Source organism: Dermochelys coriacea, chromosome 7 (genome assembly GCF_009764565.3).
Source record: "Dermochelys coriacea isolate rDerCor1 chromosome 7, rDerCor1.pri.v4, whole genome shotgun sequence".
Taxonomy (NCBI): Eukaryota; Metazoa; Chordata; order Testudines; family Dermochelyidae; genus Dermochelys; species Dermochelys coriacea.
This window is the reverse complement of record NC_050074.1, coordinates 19,351,467-19,376,762: the sequence shown is the minus strand read 5'-3', so window position 1 is coordinate 19,376,762 and position 25,296 is coordinate 19,351,467. Positions and strand designations below refer to the sequence as shown.

The 25,296-nt window shown below is 42.3% G+C and overlaps 1 protein-coding gene across 8 annotated transcripts in view; it reads left to right on the top strand.

Annotated features, from left to right (window-relative positions):
• The window catches only part of TMCC1 (transmembrane and coiled-coil domain family 1), a 215,327-nt gene that overhangs the window by 134,794 nt on the left and 55,237 nt on the right, over positions 1-25,296 (top strand). Inside the window, exon 1 of one of the 8 annotated variants that reach the window (XM_038410308.2) lies at positions 1,544-1,693. The exons of 6 other annotated variants lie outside the window; for them this stretch is intronic. In XM_038410308.2, coding sequence (XP_038266236.1) covers positions 1,652-1,693 — 42 coding nt within the window. In that variant the 5' untranslated portion in view covers positions 1,544-1,651. Of the gene's footprint in view, positions 1-1,543; positions 1,694-13,638; positions 13,892-25,296 lie in introns of those variants that run through there. One more of the 8 variants, XM_043519810.1, reaches the window with a different exon arrangement.

The window sequence follows — 25,296 nt, the reverse complement described above, 5'->3', positions numbered from 1 at the left end:
CTCCAGCTCAGTAGTTGTATTTTACAAGATGGCTAAAGCTACATCCTTGTGTTGTGATCTCATGGGCAGGATGGGTCTGGGTCAGTACTTCAATAAGAGACCTTCAAGAAATAGTCTCATTTTTATTCAATAGGTGGTGCTTTGTTCTGTAAGTGTTGAAAATGCCACAGTATGTTGTGTTCTGCCTTAAGGCACACTACTACATTGTTATAAAATGAAAATTTAGGATTGGGTAGTATAACACAATTTTTAATATGCATTCTTCAGCCAGCAACAAACCTGGGAGCTTTCTCTGATATTTCTAATCAAACTTTATGCTGTAAACTAGCTCTTGGGTGTTTTCAAAAGTAACACAATTGCTTTTGACAGTGGGCCTTTAAGAACACCCCGGAACAGTTGTTTCTGCATGCCTTTTCCAAAGTTGGACTGTGTATATGCCCTTTGTTGGCTCCTTATTAAATCCTCCTGATTAATTGGTCAACAGAACTCCAACAGTGTCCTACTGAGCAATTTATTTCCTTCTCCTTCACTTCCATGTATTTGGCATCTTCATACAAACTGTCCTGAATATACCATTCCTCTGCTGTTTTCTTTTGCAGACCTGTGAAACAGCGTGTACGTTTTCAGCGTTGTCTTTCTTCGTTGTGCTGGAGTTACCTCTGGGAGAGGCAACCCTTTGCTGCTAAAACCTCCCTGGGATACCTACTCGCCTTACTTTGTCTGTTTCCTTGAGTTTGTAAAAGACTTTGTGCTTAGTCACCTCCTCACCATTCAAGTCATCTGTATTTGTTCAGTGAAACTGCATAATATTTGTACTATTTATTATTATGGTAACTCTCAAAGGCTGCCTCTGTTCAAGCCTATCCCATCATCTTTACTTTCTGAAGATTTTTATGCAGGAGTGAACTGTAATTACTGAAAGTGATGAAATTTCAATGGGAGTTGGACACCTAACTCCCTTAAATTCCTCGGTAATGCTACTTGAATAAAGTAGCTGCTGTAAACAGACAGACTGTGCATCCCTTACAGTTTATTGTTGGTGAACTAGAAAATCCTTTACAGATAGCTCTGGTGACCTTACTCAGCCCAGAATTTGGATGTAGCAATGCTGAGAATTTAGCATGATCTAAGGTTCAGTTAGCATTAGTGAGCACTATTTTAAAAAATAAAAATAAGCACCATGATATTTTTCCCCACCAATGTATTTTGAACACTAATCAAGGAAGAGAAGGCCTGTCGAATTCTAAAATCCTATGATTTTTTTTTCATACAACTGCATCAACGTACTGCATCAGGAAAGTAAAATGGTGAGAGATCAGAAAGACCGCAACCTCCCTCCTCCTCTTCTTTCCTCCCCCCCACCTCTCTTCCCTTGAGAACCAGGATGTCTGGCAACCCTGCACCTAGAGGCTGATCACTGTAGCTGTAGGTTTCTTTTTCAGAGCAATTTGTACTGCTGAAAAGGATTCCGCTGAAAAGCTGAGCTGCGATGTGCACTAAATCTTTATTGGTATAGGCTGGTCTTCACTATGAAGTCCCCTGCATTAGCACCACAGCATGACACCCATGACACCAAGCTGTTCGCACAGAGGCAAGGAGGAGAAGTTCAGGACCAAAGGAAGCTAGAGGGAGAAAATTGTGGGAGGCTGCAATGAAATGCTATGCAATCCAAAACTGCCAAGAGAGAGACATGGTAAGTTGGAGCAGGTTCCCCGAACACTTGAAATATTGCACTGAAATAATACCGACTTGTCTCATTGTATTTATCATTGATTGGTCTACAATTTCCTCAGACCAGCTTGTATTTCCTGTTCTCCAGTGGGTCTTTTGGACTGGATTTCCAACACTACCTTACATCTAAAGTGGGTTTGACATCTTACCATTGCTAGATTGTGCTTCATTCCTCTGCTGCTAGAATAGCTTACGTCTCACTCATCAGTGTGGTTTGAAACATTAACCCTAATAAAAATATTATTTTTTTTTAATATAGTACTTGGGAACTAGAAAAAAAACTGTTAGATCAAGTCATTCCTCTTTAAGGGCAAGATGTAGTACCCCAATAGAGGAAGAATCTGATACTGATATCAAATACAGTGTTATCTTTTAAGAAAATAAAATGGTTCCACTTCTATTTTAGGATTCACCCCTCCATACTGCTATCATAGAATGAGAGTGTTTGAGGGGCCTGATGTCAGATTGGCCTGTTAGCAACCAGCAAGAGATCAGTTATATCTCTAGTCCGGCTCCTCTCCCTCCCTCTTTCCTCCCCGGCTCCTATACTGAGTGACTGTACAGGCTCTTCGCAGCAGGTACTTTTGTACATAGGGGAATAAACATCTCAGGTTATCTGAACTTCAGATTAAAGAGCCTGTTTGGCATTGGACTGCAAACTCATGCTGTCCATTCATTGCACAATTTACAGATGAAAGTCCTATCTATGCCTAGTGGTGGAAAAATGCCTTCTATGGGAGCTCTGATCTTGTAGAAGCTAGTTTGTGTGGTGCCTCAAATAATTTTTGGTCAGTATGTGATCATTCTATGAATATAACTTTTTTGCCAGGTTTTGGGCCTGGGTTTGAAAAATATTCCTTAGAGCAAGAAAGTTGAATTTCCACTGCAATTACTTTCTCTCATTTACCTGCCAAGTCAGGATTCTGTTTCTCCAGTGATACCATCAGTAACTCCTAAAGCAGAGCAGGGAGTTCAGGTGTTTTAGGTGTCAGTGATGTCAGATATTTGTTACAAGATTATAAACATGGAACCTTGAATTCAGTTTTTTGGCAAGTTAAACATCTTTTCCATCCACTTTCAGGTCATTGTGACTTCACTTTGGCATATGGGTAAAGTTTGCTAATCATATAAGCCCCTCAACTTGTCCCTCGGAGTCCTGTTCTGAATTGTTAGGTTGATTATCCAGATAAAAGCAAAGTTTCTTCTTGTTCAATACAATGTAGCAGAAGAAAAAAACTCAGACCTTTAATGGTTGCTGTGTACTGCCTGCTACATCTTGTGCTTCAGCCTCTAATTTTACTGCAACTCTTCCTAGTCTTTCTTCTATAATAGTTTGCAGTTATTTAAACATACCTTTAATAAAATAAAAGTAATCACATTATTGATGGCAATCAGCAACAGAAATGAGAGGAAATTAAGGCAACTTTGTGAAAGTGGAAAAACTAATAACTGAAGTCAAAGGGGCTCTTAGTTTGGTCTGGCAACTATTCTGTGCTAGCTTTAAAAGGAGCCACCTCCAGAATGCAATGAGTCTAGCTACAAGTGCACAAAATCAGGAAAAATGTGTTCCATCTGGATGAAGGCTCCCCACCAACTGAAAAAGTAGCTACATGAGATCTAGACTTCTCTAGAGCAGAGATTTCTATGAATGTACTTTACAGACTGAAGTAGTAGCAAGAGGCATCCTTTCTGGAAGAGTTTGTGTTTGTCATCTTGCCTCTAATATGAATGAGAAGGGAAATATAATTCCATTATCCACAGTGGTGTGGAGAGTTTACAGAAAGGAAATCTACTGGTCCAAATTGCCATGCATATAATTGCCTTTAGGCCCTGAACTTAGGGTATTGTGTGCTTTGGAAATGTGGGTCGATAATTTTTTTTTTAATGTGGTTATACTTTTGAAAATCTTTCTTAAAATGATATCATGGAGTTCCATTTTTTTCCCCCTTAGTGACTTCAGGATCAAATTTGGCAGTTTATAAATGAAAATGTTTTTCTAAGCGTTGGCCTGAAACCTGGGATCTGAAAGTCAAGCTGGATTTTTGATGGCGCACACGTTGCCAGCTAAATTCCCTCTAAGCTGTGCTGCCAGGCGGCAGGCTATCAAGAGCCACACAGGCAGGGAGAGGCACCTCTTGTCCCAGGCTGCTGTGGCATGAGAGAGCTGGGGGGGGATTCATCTCTGCCTGCTACAGCCCCCAGGAAGTCCTGTACCCCAAACCCCTCATCCCCAGCCGCACCCCAGAGCCCTCAACCCCAGTCAGAGTCCTCACCCCACCCCAACTCTGAGCCCCCTCCCACACTTTGAACCCCTCAGCCCCACCCCCGCCACACATCACCTCCATATCGGTGCACATGACAAAATTCATTCCACACATGGATGTATAAAATTAGAGGGAACATTGATTACCAGTAATTCTGAAGTTGGAACTTGCATGATTATATGTGAACTAGAATAGAATCCAGCTCCCGTTTTGTTCAATATCTTCATAAATGATCTGGAGGATGGTGTGGATTGCACTCTCAGCAAATTTGCGGATGATACTAAACTGGGAGGAGTGGTAGATACGCTGGAGGGGAGGGATAGGATACAGAAGGACCTAGACAAATTGGAGGATTGGGCCAAAAGAAATCTAATGAGGTTCAATAAGGATAAGTGCAGGGTCCTGCACTTAGGATGGAAGAATCCAATGCACCGCTACAGACTAGGGACCGAATGGCTCGGCAGCAGTTCTGCGGAAAAGGACCTAGGGGTGACAGTGGACGAGAAGCTGGATATGAGTCAGCAGTGTGCCCTTGTTGCCAAGAAGGCCAATGGCATTTTGGGATGTATAAGTAGGGGCATAGCGAGCAGATCGAGGGACGTGATCGTTCCCCTCTATTCGACACTGGTGAGGCCTCATCTGGAGTACTGTGTCCAGTTTTGGGCCCCACACTACAGGAAGGATGTGGATAAATTGGAAAGAGTACAACGAAGGGCAACAAAAATGATTAGGGGTCTAGAGTACATGACTTATGAGGAGAGGCTGAGGGAGCTGGGATTGTTTAGTCTGCAGAAGAGAAGAATGAGGGGGGATTTGATAGCTGCTTTCAACTACCTGAAAGGGGGTTTCAAAGAGGATGGCTCTAGACTGTTCTCAATGGTAGCAGATGACAGAACGAGGAGTAATGGTCTCAAGTTGCAATGGGGGAGGTTTAGATTGGATATTAGGAAAAACTTTTTCACTAAGAGGGTGGTGAAACACTGGAATGCGTTACCTAGGGAGGTGGTAGAATCTCCTTCCTTAGAGGTTTTTAAGGTCAGGCTTGACAAAGCCCTGGCTGGGATGATTTAACTGGGACTTGGTCCTGCTTTGAGCAGGGGGTTGGACTAGATGACCTTCTGGGGTCCCTTCCAACCCTGATATTCTATGATTCTATGATTCCCCCATAGCTGTTCTGGCTTTGCAGCGCTATCAGGAGTGAAAATGAGTCATAAAGCTATGCCTCAAAACACCCACAGGGAGCAGATCTATTGATCTTTACTACATGGGTACTTTGCTGATCATACTGGCACTTTAAATATTAATTCCTTCCATACGTATTCCATGACTTCACACTGAACAGTTTCAATACAGGTGAAGCTTAAAGATGTTTAGTAATTCTCACATTCTGATTAGCGGCATAAGCTTCTAATGAATGGAACCCAAATAAGCTGGTGACCTTTTTTTAACTAACCTGTGTGTATTTTTCTCACAGTAGTATTGAGGTCATTGTAGCTCCATGAATTTCCTTTTGATTGTTTTAAGTAATTTGTTATAGTAACACAGGAGGTTACAGGGAGGCCCACTATAGTGAAGGGTGAGGTTGGGTGCGAACTCTGTTGTTGTTTTAATTCCTCATCCTCTCTATCCTTCACAAATGGACTGAAAAAGTGAAGTTATGAACACTGGAAGGAAGGGGAATGGGAACAAAGAAAAATACGTTGTTCTTGGATATAGGTCAAATGGAGCTGCATATAATAGTACATAGCTGTTTATCTTAGATGCTGAAATAAAAAGTAAGGTGGTCGTTGCTATAATATTCCTCATGGAGATGGCCTCTGTTTACATACTGGCCTTTTGAAGCTTGCCCAAAGAGATGAATAGCCCAGAGAGACTGAAAAAGAAAACTTCACACAGTTCTCAAAAATTCCACCAGGGATACAGAAGAGGGGGCAGGTCTGAGTTATCATAAAAGCATTATATTTTATGTATTTAACTCACAACAGGGGAAAAAATCCCACATGGTGTCAAGTACTACATTGTCATGCTTTCTAGCCACATATTTCAAGTTACTAAGGATTAACAGTCAAGAATTCTTCTTCTTCCTTTCTGAGCAAACCTGATTTCTAGATTAAACCACAGCTCTGTTCCAAGGGCTAATTAATTGAAGGATTAAATAGCCTGTTTGTAAAGAATGGTGTAGATATCTTGGCAGCCTTGACGATATTTCAGCAAAGGCTTCTTATGCAGTATTTAAAGTGATATAAACCTTTTCTTCCCATTAATGCCATTACTGAATAATTAGCAACCAATATTTATTACATTTATAAAAAGACAAATTATGCTTTTTTATGCATTATGCAGAGATTTTATGCATTATGCCAGAGAAAAGTGCATTTCAGTTATGTAAGTGGGATCAGTGGATATTTTGATTGAAACTCCATCTGCCAATGTAGAAATTAGTTCTATTTTTGACAGCATAAGAAAACCCCTGTGGAATTAGGCACCAGACTGAGTGCATTTTCATGCACCACTTTTGACTCTCCTGGGTAAGGCTTAAGTGTGTAATTTTTCTTGTATACTCTTAGTTGTTAAAGTTTATGATTAAGCTTTTCAACTAATCAAAGGAGCCATTCCTATTAATAGCTATGATGAAAACTCAAGTTAAGGAGCAAGTACGTATTTGTAGACATAATATATTCTCTGCTTTGAAAAATCCGGTTTGAGACAAAAAGTTGTTAAGGAGTTAGAACAGGGACTGGAAGTCAGGACTCCTGGATGCCATCCTTTAATATGCCACTGACTAGCACTATGACCTTGTGCAAGACTCGCACTGAATTTACCCCTTTGGAAAATAGAATACTTTGGATGGAAATCACCATGTCACTCCACTCTCTTTTTTTTTTTTTTTAAAAAGAGTATGTCTACATAGCAACTGGGAGATGTAATTCCCAGCACAGGAATTCCTCCGTTTGAGCAAATGCCTAAAAATAGTGGTGTGGCCAGGCTGTGGTGGCTTAGGCTGGCCATCCAAGTACAATTCTGTCTGACCACCTGGGTACGTACTTGAGCTGCTAGACTGAGCTGCCACCTGTGCCACTGCTATATTTAAGCACTAACTCAAGCAGAACTAGTGCATGTATGTCTGTGTGTGCTGGGAATTACACTTCCCATAGCCTAAGAATATTTGGCGTCTTTCAGTCATCCTCTGTCTAGACTATGCTACTGAAGATGGCTATTATCTTCATGGCAAACACTGATAAATTAGTTGTTCAGAGCTAATCTCCATAGCCAGCAGATTCACTTTAGCTCTAGGACTAGGTCTTTTGTCCATTATGAGGTTGCCTTCTCAGACCCATACTTGTGAGGCCGGTCATGCAATCATGGAGCCTTCCTGAGTAGTGCATCCCATGTGAGGTTGTGTGCATATCCTTCAAGCCTAATATTCCATTTTCCAAAAGTGTAAATATCTTGGCTTCCATAATAGGATTTAAGAAATCCTCTTGTCTTGCAAAAATGAGTCACTACAGGCATATAACTTTGCAGACCTTTGCAAAGGACTTTCTTTCGAAGGTTTTGTTACAGGGTTAGGGGAAAGTTGAGGCAATATTACGCATAACTTTATTACACTCCCTGTCTCCTGCACCTCAGCTTAATTCTTCGCTGAAGCACAGACAAGGATTGTCCTTCTTCTTTTTTTTTTTTAAAAAAGGACTTTCCTGAAACCATTACACAAAGTTAAACTTAAGGGCTGTTTTACTTATCATGGCTTTAAATGTGTTGTTAATTCTCAGTAGACTTCAAAGGGACTGCCATATAGTTTCTTAATTTCTGTGTGCATTTAAGATTTATTTATTATCATAAGTAGTATAAAGCATTGTAAATAGTATTTGGAATACTATGGCTAACTTTTAAACAAAAACTGCTAGGCAGTAAGTCTGCTAGTGTTCCTTGCATAGATTTCTCCACTTTTAGCATGCATATGCACATACATACACATTCCCCTCTGATCTTACAGAATTATTTCAGTCTTTATAGAGTGACCATAATATCACAATCCTTTTAAACTCTTCAAAACCCTGTTGGCAAATAAACAGTCGGGATCTCCACAGCTTGCATCATTCCAGCCCTCGAGTTAATAGTTACTACATTAGTGGTGAAACAGAAATCGGCAGCCTGTATCCAAAGTAATGACCCACCCAGCCCTCACATCAGACACATCTCTTGCTCTCGCATCAATCAGCCTCTGAGTTCATAGGGCTGTCTATATTTAGAAACTTCCAGCCATCCCTCAAGATGCTCTGAGAGGGTAACTGGTTGTGTGACTTGTGTGATGACTGACTGACTTTGAAAACTACCTGTACAGCTTCAGAAACAGTTACTGAGTAGCATGGCTAGTAGCTGCCAACCACTAATTTGCTGTGGTGGTATAACCATGTTGGTCCCCAGGATATTAGAGACAAGGTGGGGGAGGCAATATCTTTTATTGGACCAACTTCTGATGGTGAAAGAGAGAAGCTTTTGAGCTACATTGAGCGTTTCTTCAGATATAGTTCTGCATGTGTCTGGGCCCTTCTGAGTTGCCCCATCCTGCTCTTTGTATGTGAGCAGAGACAGAGTATTTGAAGGTTTCAGAGTAGCAGCCGTGTTAGTCTGTATTCGCAAAAAGAAAAGGAGTACTTGTGGCACCTTAGAGACTATCAAATTTATTAGAGCATAAGCTTTCGTGAGCTGCAGCTCACTTCATCGGATGCATTTGGTGGAAAAAACAGAGGAGAGATTTATATACACACACACACACACAGAGAACATGAAACAATGGGTTTATCATACACACTGTAAGGAGAGTGATCACTTAAGATAAGCCATCACCAACAGCGGGGGGGGGGGGGGGGGAGGAGGAAAACCTTTCATGGTGACAAGCAGGTAGGCTAATTCCAGCAGTTAACAAGAATATCAGAGGAACAGTGGGGGGTGGGGTGGGAGGGAGAAATACCATGGGGAAATAGTTTTACTTTGTGTAATGACTCATCCATTCCCAGTCTCTATTCAAGCCTAAGTTAATTGTATCCAGTTTGCAAATTAATTCCAATTCAGCAGTCTCTCCTTGGAATCTGTTTTTGAAGCTTTTTTGTTGAAGTATAGCCACTCTCAGGTCTGTGATCGAGTGACCAGAGAGATTGAAGTGTTCTCCAACTGGTTTTTGAATGTTATAATTCTTGACGTCTGATTTGTGTCCATTCATTCTTTTACGTAGAGACTGTCCAGTTTGGCCAATGTACATGGCAGAGGGGCATTGCTGGCACATAATGGCATATATCACATTGGTAGATGCGCAGGTGAACGAGCCTCTGATAGTGTGGCTGATGTGATTAGGCCCTATGATGGTATCCCCTGAATACATATGTGGACAGAGTTGGCAATGGGCTTTGTTGCAAGGATAGGTTCCTGGGTTAGTGGTTCTGTTGTGTGGTGTGTGGTTGCTGGTGAGTATTTGCTTCAGATTGGGGGGCTGTCTGTAAGCAAGGACTGGTCTGTCTCCCAAGATCTGAGAGAGCAATGGCTCGTCCTTCAGGATAGGTTGTAGATCCTTGATGATGCGTTGGAGAGGTTTTAGTTGGGGGCTGAAGGTGATGACTAGTGGCGTTCTGTTGTTTTCTTTGTTGGGCCTGTCCTGTAGTAGGTGACTTCTGGGTACTCTTCTGGCTCTGTCAATCTGTTTCTTCACTTCAGCAGGTGGGTATTGTAGTTGTAGGAATGCATGATGGGTATTGTAGTTGTAGGAATGCATGATAGAGATCTTGTAGGTGTTTGTCTCTGTCTGAGGGGTTGGAGCAAATGCGGTTATATCGTAGCGCTTGGCTGTAGACAATGGATCGAGTGGTATGATCTGGATGAAAGCTAGAGGCATGTAGGTAGGAATAGCGGTCAGTAGGTTTCCGATATAGGGTGGTGTTTATGTGACCATCGCGTATTAGCACCGTAGTGTCCAGGAAGTGGATCTCTTGTGTGGACTGGTCCAGGCTGAGGTTGATGGTGGGATGGAAACTGTTGAAATCATGGTGGAATTCCTCAAGAGCTTCTTTTCCATGGGTCCAGATGATGAAGATGTCATCAATGTAGCGCAAGTAGAGTAGGGGCATTAGGGGACGAGAGCTGAGGAAGCGTTGTTCTAAGTCAGCCATAAAAATGTTGGCATACTGTGGGGCCATGCGGGTACCCATCGCAGTGCCGCTGATTTGAAGGTATACATTGTCACCAAATGTGAAATAGTTATGGGTCAGGACAAAGTCACAAAGTTCTGCCACCAGGTTAGCCGTGACAGTATCGGGGATACTGTTCCTGAGTATTTGAACTAATCCTTGTCTCTGCCCCACTGTTTCTCTCCCTTTCTTTGCGCCAAACAAATCAAGTATTGCAGTACAAAGTCTTGCATGGTTTTCTGTTATGGTGAGCCAAGAAAAAGAGCTAAAGACTTGGGCGTTCCTTATTCAGGAGACTGCGTTGGCTGAGGGATCCTGATAATCTCTGTGCCCTTGCAGGCCAGCTCCATCACCTAAGGCATCTTCTGGTTCCAAATAAGGATCTTTAAAATACGCACAGCGGCAGACTTCGTCCCATCTACTGATCCAGGAGTCATAAACTTGCAGATCATATATTTCTATCAAAGAACATAAGGCTTCAGGTCAGTTTGTTTTCTTGAAGATACAAGAGGACTATAGATCTGTCACAAAGACAATTAAATAGTCTCATACAGAAATACTCCAGGCTACTAGATCCAGCAGTCGGATCAAATCTTGTGTGGGGGTGTGGTTTGTAGAGAATGGAATTGAGGGATGGTTACAATGGGTGGATATTTATACCCATGGAATATAGGAATGTTTAGTTCAAGGGATATTCACTTGCCTTCTTGTTGTTCACTATCCCCAAAGCTTCTGTAGCCAGTTGCTCAGACTCTAATCTTCTACAGCATACAGCACTAACTTCTGAGAAACAGCTGTATCTTGGGTCTTACCAAGGTGATCATTAAAACTGAACTGCTCGTAATCTGCAAAGTGGGATGAGAGGAATAGTTACTTTAATTGGGGTGGATAATTGATTTTGTTAGACCATGGAAACATACCAGTGTAAACTGTACTAACAGCATTTTTAATTTGCTGTAATTGCTGTTTATAACATGTTTTAAATACCCTTTGTTCATACAGAGATATTTAGAGCTTCCTGATCTAAAACCGCCAGTGTTTACGTTTCTAATTGGCTAGAAATATTAAAACCTAGCCAACTGGAGACAGAGGTGAAAGCATTTCAGCACATTGTAAAATGAAGAGCCTGCCCTGAAGGATTGGCCACACAGCATCTGGGCAGTGAGACAGGATGAGGTTCCCTTCAAAGTTCAGCAACTTCATCCTTGATCATCCTGCAGAGATTGCTATGGAATAGTGGAAAGTGGTTACCACTATGACAGAGGTGTCATTTCTCACTTCTTCTAAGACCTGTAAAACCCAGAAAAGGTAGAAGGTGAGGCAAAAGATCAGGCTTGTGTTTTGACATGGGGAAAACCCATGTGCTTGATATTCTAAGCCCATGGTTTTTTGAGTCATCGGTTGTGTGAAGATTTTCTGATGGTGTTCCTGGGCTTGTCTTCACTGCAATGTTAGCACAACTTAGTATGTATCTGTTACTACACTCAAGATAGCTTAGCTTCAGTGAGAGAGGCCACACTTCAAAACAACACAAGTTAAAATGAGAGTATGTGTACACTGCAGTTAGACAACTGTGGCTGGCCCATGCCAGCTGGTTCAGGCTAAGGGGCTGTTTCATTGTCGTGTAGACTTCAAGGCTCAGGCTGGAGCCTGGGCTCTAAGATACTGCAAGGTGGGAGGGTCCCCAACCCTGTGACACCACAATGAAACAGCCCCTTAGCCTGAGCCCTGCAAGCCCAAATCAGCTAGTATGGGCCAGCTGCAGGTATGCGTGTAGACGACCCTGAATGATTGTATTAGCTGCTGATGAGTTTGTAACTTGAGCTGTTGCATCACAACTGCATTACTAACTCGAGCATCAGCATCACTCGAGCTTCAAAACCCAACCCCACCACCCTTAACTGGCCAGTTAGCTCAAGCTTAAAGCTCCACTTAACTTGAGCTAGAGATTTTTGTGTGGACGGAGTCAAGTCAGGGTTAACACTCAAGATATAGCTCAATCTGTCCATTCTGTGAAGAGATTACCTGTCTTCCAATATTTGTTTCTCTAAATTGGGGCAATTGCTCATGTTACTATTTGGCAGAGATGCTTACCAAATGTGGAAATTTGATTGGTGGGAATAATTAGCTTGGCATCAGAGTGTACCGTGGTATGGAGCTCTCCAAGGAGCTGAATGTGTGCATTTCAAAAGTTTGTTGGAACCACTGTGAAGTAGATAATGGTTACAAGCCCTGAGATGAACCAGTATATGGCCTGTCCACAGAGCTGGTGATATGCTCCTGAATGAGGGAAGTATATAATGCACTATGTTCTCTTGGCACTGATACCCACCTCCATCCTTTGATTGCATACATTACTGACAGCCAAGCTGATTAGCAATTAACTGAACACAGGTGCTGTGTTCTGGTTCTGTCTGGACAATAAATTAACGTGTCTTAAAATAACTTCCTCTTTTGGGATGGGTCTGCCCTTTGAAGGGGTTATTTGAAGGTCATTTATCATTGAGCAGCTGACCATGAGCCCCCCAAAATGATTATAAGTCATTGCCTCACTTTCAACTAATGATCCCCTAAAACACATAAGGCACCCATTAGTGTCCTAGTTAAGAGGATACAGTTCTTGTCTAAATCCTTTTCCTCTTGGAAGAGGTCTGTATCCATTTTAGAGCCCTCAGAATCTATTCTGTTCTGTCTTCCTCAGAATTAAGACCTTCTGGGAACAGTTAACATCCTGGCAAAGGAGGACTGGAAGTCGGTTCCAAGAGCTTGTTGGTGTAGTTTCTAGATTGCCCAGAAGAGGTCATTGCAGAAGTACTTGCAGCCTCTGTCCAATTGGGTAGTGAAAAAGACTGAGATTAGCGCTGGTTTTACCGCACTCAATGACCCCATTTTCAGCCATTCAAAGCTTTCCATAAATGCTCTGATTATAAATAGCATAATATTTTCAGTTCTGGCAGAAGGGGTGACGGTGATTTTGTTTGCCAAACTTGTCCGTGTAATTCACAACTTTCCACGCTGTAGGTGCTTAAATCTACTTGATTTCTCATTTCTCCATCTGTTAAAGGGCCCGGGAAGTAAAGAATCTTTCTCTCCCCCAGTGCCCCCTTTATAGATGGAGAAACTAAGGCAGGGGATACAGTTTGCCCACATTTCCCAGACGAAATTGATATAAAGTGTGGGGTGAGGATTTAGGAGCTCTGGCTTTCAGTCCTGTACTCTGATCATTTGAACTACCTGTGTTTCAACAAAACATTATTTCTTCCCCCTTTATAAAACACTTTTTTATAACTGCCCTGATCACTTTCAGGTTGACAAGGAGCGCCTTCCCTTTTGCTTTATTAATTTTCAGAGACCAAGAGCCTAACTTCAGATCTCCTCCTGACTGTGTCAGTGACTGGAAGTATTTTTAGTGGGCTCAGAAATGTTTGTGATGTGTTCATGTGACAAGGGCAGTTCACTTGTTTGGAATTGCTGTTGATTTCTAGAATATCCATTCAGGGCTTTTGCCAACATACACAGGGTACTCCTGTTTCATATTACAGTGACACTGCTTTGTCAGGGTAGAATTCAGCCCAGCATGGCTGGAGCCTGTCTCTGCTAACCTCATTCCATAGTACAGCATGTTCAAGCTAAGGAGAGGCATTTGTGTAGACTGCAAATTCCTTCACTTACTTCAGGACCAGTATGGAAACCTCATTGACTTCTTCTGAAACAGTATGTTTTTTCTTTTCCCCTCAAATGTGATATTGAGTTGTAAATATGGCTAGTTTGCTAGATAGACATGAATAGGCAATGAATATCTAGGCTCAGCATTTCTGTCAGGCACTGCTTACAACTTTGGTATTTGCACTCTAAAATTCTGTCTAATAGCTGCTATTTACTACTACGAATGAAACAAAATTAAATAAATATCATGTACTTTCTCTTGTGTAACTAAATAACCACATTTCTTAATTTCTTTGGATTTGTGAGGAGAGAGACTTGGAACTTGTATATTGCCGTATCTGTTGTTGCCCCAACTCTGAGTATTAAAAACTAGAAAACCAATTGTGCTATTGATGGACTACTTGTTTTTAAAAGGTTTGTTCAGTTTTACTGTGTGGGTGGCTCTCGTGGTGAGAGATGACTCATGTGCAAAATAAAGCTGTTTTGGTTCCATGACTTATTAGAAATCATTTTTTAATTCAAAAGGTCTTCTCTTTTGGCTCCTTGTTAGGGCTGTTTCAGCTATGGTAAGTGACTTTTTTTTCCCCTTGATAGCTGAAGTCAGACTTTTCTGTAGCAGAGATGCTGAACTTGCATCTCAATCAACATAGAATGTTCAGAATTTGACAAAAAATGCAAAGCGCAGATTTGCCTGCCAGTAAGTCCAGAAGAAGCAAATGTACTTGCATTAATATTGAGGATTGTTTTTTTTTAAATAGCATAAAAATCTATTCTTATCCTTGTATGTAGGCAGTTTATTCACATAACTCCTTCCTCTTCAAGCCAAGAATCTACCTCTTCTGGCATCCCTCCACCTGTGTCCTGGTTTTACAAGCAGTCTTTATGGATGACTTTGAAACCAGGTGCTTGAACAATAGAACAGTGATGCTTCTCCGACTCCTGGAAAGTAGTACTGTCTTCTTAAAACTAGATGAAGATTAAGTTATTTTTGCAGTAACTAAAATTGTCAATGCTACTGGCAGTGAAAATACTCAATGTTTACTAGTTTGTGGGATCCAAATAAAGATTTTTCCACACGGTGAGTTTAAACTTAATTCATTTTCTGTCTTAATGGTTAATTTTTTCAATGTAGGCTTTGTTTGAAACAGTTGGGTGTTTTTTATGCTCCTTCTTTTGAGTCAGCAATACTGACACATCTCCATTTGTTCAGAGGTTATAAAAGGTCAGCCTGCTGTGGCTGCATCTAGCTTAACATCCAACTACAGCTTGTATCAAGAAATATCAGAGAGGGAGGGGTAGAGCAGTGGCTGCAAATAAATGGAGATCCATAGGAATGAAAATTACATACTGTATTGGCCTCTGTGTTCTTGCTTGCAGAGCACAGAGCTGCTTTGTTGGGAAAGAACGTGAAAATAGCCAAAGCATTTAAACTATTGGCTTTTATTTGAGTATGCTTTCTTTTATATTGCTCTGATAAATCACCAGACTAGAGTGTTGAGCCATTACAACCCCAAAGGTGACTTGCAAAGAAAGAAAGTGGGCTTGTGCACATATTGGTTTTTATGATCTTTATAAAGAAGGCCTGAAAATTTAAAAAATAATTGTTTTGATGTTTTGAATTAGAAATTCAGATGATGTCTAGGCTGGCAGGCTGTGACTGGAGAACTAGTGTGAGACTAATGAAAGCTGAGTTGTTTAGTCCATCTGCTAAAATCTTTTTGGTGATACCTATGTAATTTAGTGAGTCATATTTTGACTAAGGAAGTTTTTGTTAAAGATTCAGCATATTCATTCCATTCAACTGAGATCTCTCAATAAACAGCCTACTACTACTAATTCTCTCAGCATCAAGAAAGATCATCCTTTGCAGTCCTCATATTTCTAAAGTTTAGAAGAAAAAGGGATGGGGAAGCACTTTGAGGTCACCTCTAAAGAAAGGAAAATCATTTTATTGCTGAAAATAATTCCAGAGTTGGGATCTGTGCATTAAGAAAATGTTTCTTTGGTGTTGCAGTTCTGAGATATTTATACTAGGTCACTAAGAAGTCTCAGCACAGGACAAGGCCATGTTGTTCATTGCTATCTGCCGTTACAAAACAGGAATTTACAGCTTCCTTATATTGGTGACTATTCATTCTGGAAAAAGAAAAGGAGTACTTGTGGCACCTTAGAGACTAACAAATTTATTTGAGCATAAGCTTTCGTGAGCTACAGCTCACTTCATCTGATGAAGTGAGCTGTAGCTCACGAAAGCTTATGCTCAAATAAATTTGTTAGTCTCTAAGGTGCCACAAGTACTCCTTTTCTTTTTGCGAATACAGACTAACACGGCTGCTACTCTGAAACCTATTCATTCTGGGGATTAGTCTCAATTTGAAGCCATAGTATTAGTTCTAGTCCTGTGGATCTAGTTGATAATTTGCCAAATAGTCAACGTGAACTGTAGTCTGGTTTTCCAGAGAGTGTAATATCCAGTGTGACTCACTGTTTGCTAGTTCACATTACCATGTGCTTTTGTACATGGTACCATGAAACACTATGGAGAGATGATCATAAACTAAAATGAGAAGGAAATATTTAAACACCATATTTAAAACGAGAAGTGACTTCATTGTTTGTAGGGTGGCAGGAGGGGAAGTTGTTCCAGGGATGTGGAAGAAGCTCTAGTAAGAGCACCCTTCTTACATGTTTTGGAAAATTGTGGGAAGGGACCTGAAGGGAGACCAAAATAGGAGAACCGGTTTGAGGATGCAGGGAGTGTGATCTGGTAGCCAGACATAAAATGCAGCACACCCTCATGAAGAGTGTAAGATCATTTAGAATTGGATTTAGAGCCAGACGGGAAACAATGACAAGTATTCGTACTGTATGGGTATGTCTACACAGCGAAGAAAAATCTGCAGCTGGCCTGTGCGAGCCAAATTGGGCTAGGGCTGGTGGGTTGTTTTGTCGCTGTGTAGATTTCCAGGCTTGGGCTGAGGCCTAGACTCTGGGATTCTCCTACCCGGCAGGCTCCTAGAGTCCGGGCACTAGCCGAAGCCTGGAGGGCTCCGCAGCAATGGAACAGCCCTGTAGCCCGAGCCCCACAATCCCAAGTTGACTGGCACAGGCCAGCAGTGGATTTTTCTTGTCTGTGTAGACGTACCCTAAAGGTGAGCTGCTGCCGTTGCTGCTTCCCGGAGTGAAAGGAGTGTGGCCACAGCACTGAGGATGCTTTCTTGGGGCAGAACTGAGATTTAGGGCTTGCCTTCACATACAAGTGGAGTGGCTGCACTGGTGTATTTGCATCACCATAGCACTTTATTGAAGACTCTACTGAGCTAACAGGATAGCTTCTCCCATCGACATGGTTAACCCATCTCCCTAAGAGGTGGTAGCTATATAAGACTGTACAATACAAGTCTGTATTGTAGACCTGGCCTTAGAAAATCATGAATGGATGGTAAAGATTTAGAAGTGGGGTAAGTAGCAGTTCTGGCAATTTTCCAGAGATAAGATATCAGCAAGAAACTGTAGGAGAAAAAGGCATTTCATGGTCAAAGATGACTCCAAAGATTTCTGACCTTGAGAGTGGAGATGAGAATGACAATCAGACCAAAGGACTTTTTACCTAAAGGAAGACTTTGTCTCATGAAGTATGCAGTAAGTTGTGGTTATGATGCACTCCAAAGCTCACAAGCAGATGGGGGAACAGAACAGATAACCAAGGCTGAAACTAGTTTGGAGATATCCCAGAGGAAGATGGGAGATGGTTAAGAGTACAGAGCCAAGAACAGAACTTTTATGCTATTCCATCAGAGAGGGGAAGACTTAAAACCTAATCCATAAATGAGAGGAAAGTATTTGAAGAGCTGGGATTCAAACCAGTTGGAGACAATGAGTTCTTGTTTACTAATCCATAGTATTGAAAACTGTCTTGACATGGAGAGTGAGGAGAGAGAAGTAAAACCTGATGTCTCCTCCTTTATCAGCATCTGAATTCCACATACATCATTTTAGAAATCTCTTCTTTGTCATGAATGTGTCTGGCTTGCATTTAAATTCATCTACACTTTTCCCTGTGGACCAACAGTTATGTGGGATGAAGAGGGTGCATATTTTAGGGAAAGACTGGTGGAGGAGGAAAGGGTTAAAGAAAAACAGAAAAGAAACATATATTTTAGATAATCTGAGGGCCAGTCAACTTTACAGCCAATGAGAATGGGATGGAACCTCCTCTGTCAGTGAATTGCATTTTAACAGATCGCTGGTAATAGCTGATCTTATTGACAACTTTTATCAGAGGCTTTTGTCCATGTCACTAGTTAGTCAGGTAAAACTTCATACGCTTCTGGGATAACGCCCTCAGTTCATAGTGTCCTGTCTATGCTTAAACTGCTAGAGCAGCACAGCTAGCTGTTCTCCTGTTGGCATAGGTAATGCATCTCCCGGAAAAGGTAGCTCTATTGACAGAAGAATTCTTCCATCAGCCTAGCGCTATCTACACCAGAGGTTAGGTTGGCATAATTACATTTCTTGGGGGAGAGGGGTTGATTTTTTCCCCATGCCTGAGAGAGGTATCTATGCCAATGTAAATTCTCAGTGTAGACCAGCCCTGAGTTTAGCAATTATGCCACGTTGGGGATTAATTCAGCAATGAAGTCTTATAAATTATTCGTAATCTTTTTTTTTTTTTAAGAAAAATTTGAAGAGAAATTACTGTATGCCAGTCACTGACTCCGACAGCCTATTGCATAATCCAAACACTGGCCATGTAAAGAAATTCTGATCGATACTTAGCACTGAATACTATCTCTGAAGGTTTGCAACAGGAACAAAATTTTCTGATATTCTCTATGTATCAGTGTCCTAGTTTATAGTTTAAATTCACATGCTTGGTTTTTGATATCTGAGGTAATGGAGTCTTTCTAGATTCATTCATGGCTAATTTACAGCTCATAGTAGATCCTTTAGACTGGCATGAAGTTATTAGCAACTAATGCATGGTCTTAATCAAACGTTAGTTTAATTACAGTGAGCAACTCTGGCAAATGGACTTTGGTTAATGTGACAATTACTTGCTGACGTAAAGATTTCATTAGTCTTCCTGCTAGTAATATTTTTGTAGAGATTTGCTCTGCGGGTACCAATGTTATGCTGTATATCTAACAAAATTATCTGTTGCTTCAGATTTTCACTTACACAGTATTTTTTGCCCAGTTCATTGTTGGTAAAACAGCAGTCATGTGAACATTAACTAGTGCAACAGAAAAAAAATAAACCCTGTACTGATGCTTTGCATGGGAATTCTGGCTCCATAATCTTTGGCAGGGACATGGAACTTCTTTAGAATCATAAAATAAAAGATGCTCCCAGAAAGTTTTTCTACTTTTATTAGAAAATTCTCTAGTTACTTACTTTTAAGCAAATCTGAGTAGTATTCATGAATGTAAACTACACTGCACACAGCCTAGGAGCTTTAATTGATTGTAGGGCGATTTTTGCTTCCTTGTCTTAGAGCAGAGGTTCTCAAACTGTGGTCCGCAGACCACCAGTGGTCCACGAGCTCCATTCAGGTGGTCCGCTTATAGTTCCCTCTAAGGTGTGCACCTGGGTGGCCGCACACGAGAGAATGAAGGGCCTCCCACCATTAGTGGAGCTGCGCAGGCATGGCTCCACTAATTAGGTGCCTGAACCCTGGAGAAGATGCAGATATAAGCTGAGGTGGTGGCCTTGAGAGAGAGAGAGAGAGAGAGGGTAGGTGGGAGTTGGCAGTGGGCTGAGAAGAGGGGGCGGGGGAAATTTGGGACATGCAGGGCTGCGGCAGCCAGAGAAAGAGGCAACTTTCCCCAGCTCCAGGGCTGCGGTTGCCAGGGAGAGAGGGCCCGCCTTCCCAGCTTCAGCTCTGTGGGGGGGGAGAGAGGGCACATCCATTGCATTAGAAAGGTAAGACTACTGATACTAAAATGAGTTGTGTGGTTTTTATTTGCAGAACAAAAAACTTTAATTTTTTTAATATAGCGCTTTACAATAGTTAGCTAACGGTACAAACAACATTTGGAAAGATAATTAAGTGGTCCACCGAGAACCTCACCAATTTTCAAGTGGTCTGTGGGGGGGAAAAAAAAGGTTTGAGAACCACTGTCTTAGAGCATTCACTCTGCTCTGTGCCTCTTGTAGATGATCAGTGAATTCAGAAACTGAAACGGTCTTCCTTTCCCTCTAGTAACTCTCGTAAAATATAATATTATGGCAAGTCTCTATTAGAGGAGCAGAGCACAATCCATATCAATTAGAATTGTGTTTAGACTCCACAATGAAGGATATTTCAGAAATATCTAGGGTAGAAATGAAAGACTAAACCTATTGGGAAATACTTCATCCCATCACTGTAGTGTGTTAGGTTGCAACTTTATTGGTAACTGTAAGTCCCTGGCACTATTTGAATAATATGTAGTCATTTATACGGATAGACTGGGCATCTAGTCTTGACTGTGGCTTCTGCGAGATCCATGGTGATATTACAAAGTATGCTTTAAACCCCTGTTTTGTGTTGTACAGTGTAAAGAATTACTTGCTTGTGAGGAAGGATGGAAAGAATGTATACAGTATGGCTCTGATAGGTTAGCAGTCTTTCAGTCCCAATGAAAAGGTCATCTGTAACTTAACTGTTTTAGTTTTTGAAGTTTAAAGACTATGGACTCATTTTCAACTTGCTTATCTAAATAGGAACCCTTAAAAATATACCTGAAATGGAAATTGGGTAACATTGCAATTTGATTGCTCAGTTTTGGAATTGGGTGCTAACTATGATAAATATTGAAGCTAAAATAGAGAACCCATAATGATGAGCATAAAAAAGGTACTATAAATCAGGTTCTCCTGTTTGCCCCATTGCATAATATCAGAGCATCCAATGAAATTGAAAGGTAACAGAGGAAAGTCTGTGGAAAAGGGATTTCATTTTTATTGTGTTAAATATCTTGTAGCAATGAATTCAATTGGTTTATATGAAAGGCTTTTTAGTGGGATTAAAAAATTATATCCTTCTGTAGGAAAAATGAGAACATCCACAGTTGCATTTAAATAGGTTCCAAAAGAAATGTAGGCGTTTATCTTTTTGGGGAAACTATTGCAAAATAAGCTATGTTGAGAATTTAAAGCACAATAGCTATTCTGTATTAGCTTTCCTGCAGGTACTCCTTTTCTGTGCTAAAGATATGACTCTGCAGCCCAGTAGTTCAGATTCTGGAGAGAGGGGAGTGAATTGCAGCACACATTAGTGTGACCCCACTGTAATTCCCCCATGTAGACACCACAGGTGCGAAATAAGATACCTGTTTCTGTTAAGGTAAGTTCCTTTTTAGTTCATGCCTCCAGTGATCATACGAGTGTTACAGTACAGCATGCTAATAATGCACACTGCAGTTCACACCCCCATAATCCAAACTACAGGGCTGTGTAGACAAACCCTTTGTGTTCACTTTTTTGGCAGTTTAGCTTTAATCTTCTTACAAAGTGGATTAAACTAAACTGCAGAAAGGTACATTTAGCCCTGGTCTACACTATGAGTTTAGGTTGAATTTAGCAGCGTTAAAGCGATTTAACCCTGCACCCGTCCACACAACAAAGCCATTTTTGTCGACTTAATGGGCTCTTAAAATCGGTTTCTGTACTCCTCCCCTACAAGGGGATTAACGCTGAAATTGACATCACCAGGTCGAATTTGGGTTAGTGTGGACTCAATTCAACAGTATTGGCCTCCAGGATCAATCCCACAGGGCTCCATTGTGACCCCTCTGGACAGCACTCTCAACTCGGATGCACTGACCAGGTACACAGGAAGAACCCCACGAACTTTTGAATTTCATTTCCTGTTTGGCCACTGTGTCGTGACCACACAGAGCTCATCAGCAGAGATGACCATAGAGTCCCAGAATCGCAAAAGAGCTCCAGCATGGACCGAACGGGAGGTACTGGATCTGATCACCGTATGGGGAGATGAATCCGTGCTATCAGAACCCCGTTCCAAAAGACGAAATGCCAAAATATTTGAAAAATCTCCCAGGACATGAAGGACAGAGGCTATCACAGGGACCCGCAGCAGTGCCTTGTGAAACTTAAATAGCTCAGGCAAGCCTACCCAAAAACCCAAGAGGCAAACTCCTGCTCGGGGTCAGAGCCCCAGACATGCCGCTTCTATGATGAGCTGCATGCAGTTCTAGGGGATGCCCCTACAACTACCCCACACCTGTACATGGTCTCCTCCAAGGGAGTCTCACGTAACAGGGATGAGGAAGATGATAGCGCACTCCAGGCAAGCGGAGAAACCATTCTCCCCGGCAGCTAGGAACTGTTTGTCACCCTGGAGCCAATACTCTCCCAACCCGGGCTCCTGGACCTTGAAGGTGGAGAGGGCACCTCTGGTGAGTTTACCTTTGTAAATTATAATACACTGTTTAAAAGCAAGCATGTTTAATGATTAATCTGCCCTGAAGACTTGGGATGCATTCGCAGCCAGTACAGTTACTGGAAAAGTCTGTTAACGTGTCTGGGGATGGAGCGGAAATCCTCCAGGGACATCTCAATGAAGCTCTCCTGGAGGTACTCCCAAAGCCTTTGCAAAAGGTTTCTGGGGAGGGCAGCCTTGTTGTGTCTTCCATGGTAGGTCACTTTACCACGCCAGGCCAGTAGCACATAGTCTGGAATCATTGCATAAGAAAGCATGGCAGCGTGTGGTCCCGGTGTTTGCTGGCATTCAAGCAACATCCGTTCTTTATCTTTCTGTGTTATCCTCAGGGGAGTGATATCGTTCATGGTCACCTGGTTGAAATAGGGGAATTTTATTAAGGGGACATTCAGAGGTGGCCGTTTCTGCTGGGCTGTTTGCCTGTTGCTGAAAAGAAATCATCCCCACTGTTAGCCACGCAGTTGGGGGAGGGGTGAAGAGATCATCCCAGAGAGAATTGGGTGTTGGGGAGCGGGATGGGGGGGTTAGTTGGGTTTGTGCTGCACGTTAACCTGAAAACATCAGCCCCTCCTTTTAAATGGCCAATGTGTCTTTTTCAGTTTTACTCTCCCTTTTTTTTCCTCCTGCAGCTGCAAATGTTTCAATGCTGCCACCAGCATTTCCATCCCAGAGGCTAGTGCAGATAAGAAGGTGAAAAAAACACACTCACAATTAAATGTTCTCTGAGCTCATACAGTCCTCCCACACTGAAAGAGCCCAGCAGAATGCGTGGAGGCAGACAATGGCAGAGTCCAGGAAAGCACAAAACGAATGCGAGGACAGATGGCTGGAGCAACAGGAAAGGTGCTGGCAGCATGATGAGAGGAGGCAGGATGCAATGCTGAGGCTACTGGAGGATCAAACTGATATGCTCTGGCATATCCTGATATGCAGGAAAGGCACATTCCGCCACTGCAGCCCCTGTATAATCAACACCCTCCTCCCCAAGTTCCATAGCCGCTTCACCCAGACGCCCAAGAGCGTGGGGGGAGGGAGGGGGAGCGCTCCGAGCACCCAACCACTCCACCCCAGAGAACTGCCCAAGCAACAGAAGGCTGGCATTCAATAAGTTTTGAAGTGCAGTGTGGCCTTGTCCTTCCCTCACCTATGTGGTCCCACCAGTCTGTCTTGTTTGCCGGGCCCAGAATTGTCATTCCACGTCATGAGCCTGCCCCATTGCAGCCAGGATGGCACTCTCGTCACCGCACTGCCATTGCCTCCTCACCTGCTTTTTCAGGTTCTGCTTCTGCATATACTGCACGATGTGTTTACAATGCTCATAACTGCCGCAGTGATCTGAGCGGGCTTCATGCTTGCCGTGGTATGGCGTCTTCAGGAGAGCAGAGTTGCAGGGTAAGCGGTGGTTGGATGACCAGTTTTGCAGACCTACTGCACCGTCTGCTGCCGGGACACAACAGCTGAGCGGGCTGCACGCTTGCCCTGGTATGGCGAGACAAGAGCAGCCGAGCAGAGTTGCAGTGGAAGCGGCCCTGCGAGACCACCAGGAGAGCAGAGTGCCAGTGGAAGCGGTGGATGACGACGACCTGCGTACAGAGGACCTGCGAGGTGGATTCCTAGCATCAGGATAGCAGGAGAGCAGAGTTGCAGCAGAAGCAGTGGTTCGATGATGACGGTTAGTAGTCCTACTGCACCGTCTGCTGAAAGCAGTATGGCGCCCACACGGAAAAAAGGTGCAAAACGATTGTCTACTGTTGCTTTCACAGAGGAAGGGGCAACTGACGAATGTACGCAAAACCTCCGGCGACAATGTTTTTGCCTCATCAGGCATTGGGAGCTTAACATGGAATTTTTAATGGGCGGCGGAGATTGCAGGAACTGTGGGATAGCTACCCACAGTGCAACGCTCCGAAAGTCTACACTATACTCGGTACTGTGGATGCCGGTTTAATGCGCTTAGTGGGGACAAACACAACTGACTGTATAAAATCGCTTTCTAAAAAATTGACTTCTTTACATTTGACCTAATTTCGTAGTGTAGACATAAGTGTTCACACAACCAGCTATGTTAGGATATAGATATTCAGGCCTGTCTGTAAAGGCCTATACACTAAGAATTTAGGTGTATTCTTATTATTTAGCTAGTTATAGAGGTATAAAAGAATCAAAATCACTGTCTGCCAGTGTAAGGGCCTTCTCTCACTGTGACAGTCTGAGGCCCTGTTCTTAGGCTAAGGCCTTTGGCTAAGTAGCAGAGGCAGCCATAAGCTGGGATGTGAACGGTCACATCCTCACATTCCAAACTAGTCATATTGAAATAAGGTGCTATTTGGCTGTTAGGCATTATCAGGACAGGATTGTATTCCTATTACCTTCGGAGAAAGGGAAGTGCCTAGAAAATGTAAAAGGAGACTTAGTTTGATAGCATTCTGTTTGGCAAGAACTCACTTATCAATAGCTGGGATGTGAAATCCTCATTTCTGTGGTGTTCTATCACTGTAGTCCATACTTTTCTATTGTTTGTATAATCTCTGTCGGTTCTGTGATTGTTTTTGTTTGCTGTATAATTAATTTTGCTGGATGTAAACTAATTAAGGTGGTGGGATATAATTGGTTAAATAATCGTGTTACAATATGTTAGGATTGGTTAGTTAAATTTCAGTAAAATGATTGGTTAAGGTAAGGCAGAACTCAAGTTTTACTATATAGTCTGCAGTCACTCAGGAGGTAAACGGGGAACAGGGAATGGGGGTGGGGAAATTGGAATCATGTTTTTCTAAGGGGGGGAATGGGAACAGGGACCCTGGTGTAAGGCACTGTGGTGTCAGAGCTGGGAAGGGGGACACTGAGGAAGGAAACTGGAATCATGCTTGCTGGAAGTTCACCCCAATAAACATTGAATTGTTTGCACCTTTGGATTTCGGGTATTGTTGCTCTCTGTTCATGCAAGAAGGACCAGGGAAGTGGGTGAAGGAATAAGCCCCTAACAAGCTAGTGCAAAATAGCT